The sequence below is a fragment of the Sinocyclocheilus anshuiensis genome, unplaced genomic scaffold (genome assembly GCF_001515605.1).
Source record: "Sinocyclocheilus anshuiensis isolate Anshui unplaced genomic scaffold, SAMN03320099.WGS_v1.1 scaffold1422, whole genome shotgun sequence".
Lineage (NCBI taxonomy): Eukaryota > Metazoa > Chordata > Actinopteri > Cypriniformes > Cyprinidae > Sinocyclocheilus > Sinocyclocheilus anshuiensis.
In genome coordinates this window covers 275840-280209 of record NW_015558633.1, presented here as the reverse complement: position 1 = coordinate 280209, position 4370 = coordinate 275840, and the positions used below count along the sequence as shown (strand labels likewise).

General features: G+C 42.3%; 1 protein-coding gene across 1 annotated transcript in view; it reads right to left on the bottom strand.

Annotated features, from left to right (window-relative positions):
• The window catches only part of LOC107680830 (integumentary mucin C.1), a 6750-nt gene extending 2380 nt beyond the window's left edge, over positions 1 to 4370 (bottom strand). The window contains 3 exon segments of the mRNA XM_074186978.1: positions 439 to 579; positions 1384 to 1646; positions 4146 to 4370. Of these exon segments, the coding sequence (XP_074043079.1) occupies positions 439 to 579; positions 1384 to 1597 (355 nt within the window). The 5' untranslated portion in view covers positions 1598 to 1646; positions 4146 to 4370.

The following is a 4370-nucleotide window of genomic DNA, read 5'->3' as shown; positions in this document are numbered from 1 at the left end:
ACACACACACACACACACACACACACACACACACACAAACTGCCTGCTGTTCTTCAGAAAAATCCTCCAGCTCCCACAAATTCTATGGTTTTCCAGCATTTTTGTGCATTTAAACCCTTTCCAACAATGACTATGATTTTGAGAAGGAAAAGCGATGCAGGATGAAGATGTGTGTATATTTCTATTTCTATATTTTGCTGTAGTGTGTCAGTAGATCAGTTTACATTTCCAAACATTCATTTTGCCATTAATTGTAATAATCCAGTGATATTTTTGTATGAACACCAGCCAGCGCTCCACACAGAGATCTGATCTGATCATCATCCAGTCCGTCTGCGATTACATGAAGAATCAGAAGAACTGAGGCGACATCCCCAAGAAACCACGCCAATGACGTACTGTCCGATAAAACAGAAGCGTGACTGTGGCTCTGCTCACCCTTGAATATGTTGTAGGTGTTGACTCCAGCGCTGGCTGTCATCAGCGGACAGTCTCTCTCGCTCGGACAGTGGAAGAGCTCACAGTTGAGATGTTCGGGCCGCTCCGCCGGTTTATACACCACCAGATTACACTTCAGCCCTGTGAGAGCAGAGATGCAGATGAACAGCACTGTGAGGGCGCTCAAAACGGCTGAACAACTACATTCGAATTTTGCACTTAAATGTTATCAATATTTGAATTGAAAAGGCATAATTTCAGTTAGGGTGAAAAAAAGCTTTTGGCTTCTCTCCTGAGGCCACAAGAGCTAAATATTACTAATGCACATTTAATACAGCAATAAAGTAACACTATTATCTGTGAAAAAGTGCATGATGTTTATAAAACAAATATACTTAATTAAGTTGCTTAAACAATTCTAAACAAAAAAGCATCATGTATGCATAGTTTAATAAAAAAAGAAAAGAAATGAAAGCCAATCACAAAGAGCACTTTCTTCATTTAAAAACATGAGATGCAGTGGGACCGCCATAAAGTCTCGAGACATGTTTTTTAAAAGTTAATTTTACATGGCTTTCTAAACATGCGGCTCTCTTGTGCGAAACAATAGATGTCCATCTAGAAAATGCGATAAATATGCGTTCTGTGTGAACGGCTTGGTTCCAGTAGATCTTCTCCGGAATGATGTTCTCTTTTTCTGCAATATTTGGAATGAACATCGCAGCAGCGCCGCATCCAGTGGCTTCCGCTGGACAGACTAACAAACACATTAAAAACCAACCACACTTACATCGTCATCGCATCTCATGCACCGCTGATAAAGCAGCCTGACGCACACCTAACATTCAAATGCAACGTTTTTTTGCATTCGAATGAGGATTTTTATTTTAAATTTGACAAATATTCAAAATTGGGATTTTTATTTGCAGCGTGTTTGTGTCACACCTGAACCGATGTCCTCCGAGCAGCAGGTTAGGATGCAGTCTTTCTCTGACGGCTTGGCTCGGGCCACCATGACCGTTCCCTTCTGATCCAGAGCCACACGCGTGTTTACAGTGGCATCCCGATGCTGCCGAGAGTAGCACATCTCTCTGTCGGGGTCCGGGGTCCCGCCGCAGACGTGCAGAAGACACAGCAGCAGAACACAGCTGAGGAACATGACGTGATGTTTGAGGAACACCGAGCAGAAGAGACAGACCTGCACACAGCAAACCAGTCCACAATCAGAGCCCTGAGAGAAAAGCCAACGAGCGTCTCGATCGAGATTACGTTATCTGTTCAACCCTGTTTATGGATCCTGAAGTCCAAAGAGCTCGATCCCGTCATCATCAGCTCTTGATAAAAACCCACATACCAAGAATACTGAAGATTCAGAGAGATCGCAAATAAATCAACATCATCGGGTCATGCACATTCATTATTTTTGCCAATGTATGTTGAATATTGATGCGCTTTGAAATGATTACGAGCAGGCAGTGATGAAGGATGATCTCCCTCCGATCCGTTTCACAGCTCACAAACACACAGGAAGAACTTTGATCTGCTGTAGAGGAACGTTTATCACAGACCGTCATAAAACTACACCTTCACCTCTGCTCTCGTCACCATCGAGCTCATTCACAACAGGACCAATGATCACATCACTCACACATGACTTCTGAAGCAGAGATCTGGTGTGACTGATGAATGCAGCGTGATGGAGAAACTGCTGAAGTGGTGCAAAGCTTCTCTAGATCAGATGCCTGTGTGCTGTGATGCTGATGTGATGATGCTCTGTGATGAGCTGTGATGTGTTGATGTGATACGATGTGATGTTATGATGTGATGAAGTTCTGTGCTGTGATGATGTGATGTGATCATGTTCAGTGATGTTATGTGGTGTGGTGTGATGATGCTCTGTGATGATGATGTTCTGTGATGTGATGATATGATGTGATGTGATACGATGTCATGTTATGATGTGATGATGTGATGTGATAATGTTCAGTGATGTTATGTGGTGTGATGATGCCCTGTGATGATGATGTGATGTTCTGTGATGTGATTATGTGATGTGATGCGATGATATGATGTGATGTTATGATGTGATGATGTTCTGTGATGTGATGAGCTGAGATGTGTTGATGTGATAATTACATTTATATTTTGACATTTAGCAGATGCTTTTATCCAAAGCGACTTACAAATGAGGACAAAGGAAGTGATACGATGTGATGGGATGTGATGTTATGTGTTGCTGATGTGATGATGCTCTGTGATGTGATGAGCTGTGATGTGTTGATGTGATATTATGTGACGATGTGCTGTGATAATGTTCTGTGATGTGTTGATGTGAAGCTGTGATGAGATGATGTGATGAAGTTCTGTGCTGAGATGATGTGATGTGATAATGTTCAGTGATGTTATGTGGTGTGATGATGCTCAGTGACGATGATGTGATGTTCTGTGATGTGATTATGTGATGTGATACGATGTGATGTTATTATGTGATGTTCTGTGATGTGATGAGCTGTGATGTGTTGATGTGATGTGATAGCTACATTTACATTTTGACATTTAGCAGATGCTTTTATCCAAAGCGACTTACAAATGAGGACAATGGAAGTGATGCGATGTGATGATGATGTGATTATGTGATGTTATGCGATGATATGATGTGATACGATGTGATGGGATGTTATGTGATGATGATGTGATGTGATGTTCTGTGATGTGTTGATGTGATGATGCTGTGGTGATGTGCTGTAGTGATGTGATTTGCTATGCTATGCTGTGATGTGACTTTGATGTGCTGTGCTGTGATGGTGATATGATGATATTCTGTGATGTGTTGATGTGATGACATGCTGTGATGATGATGTGATGTGATTATGTGATGTTATGCGAGGATATGATGTGATACGATGTGATGTTCTGTGATGTGATGATATTCTGTGATGTGTTGATGTGATGACATGCTGTGATGATGATGTGATGTGATTATGTGATGTTATGCGAGGATATGATGTGATACGATGTGATGTTCTGTGATGTGATGATATTCTGTGATGTGTTGATGTGATGACATGCTGTGATGATGATGTGATGTTCTGTGATGTGATGATGTGCTGTGATGTGTTGATGTGATGACGTGCTGTGATGATGATATGATGATATTCTGTGATGTGTTGATGTGATGACGTGCTGTGATGATGATGTGATGTTCTGTGATGTGATGTTGATGTGCTATGCTTCTTTGATGATGTGATGTGGTATTGATGTGCTGTGCTGTGCTGTGATGATATGTTGTGATGTGATGCGATGTGGTGCTGATGCTGCCGCTGGTCGCCATGGAGACTGAGCATCACTGGAAGAGTGTCCGTGTGTGTGGGCCATCATCGTGATGCAACCCTTACGAAACACAGAACACCTAAAAACCACCATCAGCCCGAATTTATATTATTAAAGCCAGGTTAGCTGGTTTAAAGAGTGAATGTCACGTTCAGGAAATGAATTACTGGTTTTTCTCGCTCATCGACACGATCAACAAAAGAGTGAGCGAGTCACACAATGTCCCGTTATCCGTGTCGACAAAACCCAGAACCCAAAAACCGAGCGAAGAATCAGACAGAGAGAAACTGAGTCGGTTCGCGAACACAAACACGTTCATCGTGTGAAATATCGCTTTGATTTGAACACAATGAGCGAATGATAGAGATCAGACACCTACCCTGAGATCAGCCGCTGCTGTGACCCATTTCTGCGTCTTTGTCCTCCGCTGGATGATGATGATGATGAGGATGAGGATGATGCTGTCTCTCGCTCACACACACACACACACACGCTGATCCGCGATGCTCACAGAGCTAAATGTTCACTAGCAGAGAATGAGAATCATTCATGAATGACACGTCCTTCAGCGGCTCTAACGGGTGTGAACTGAATTAGTCTGT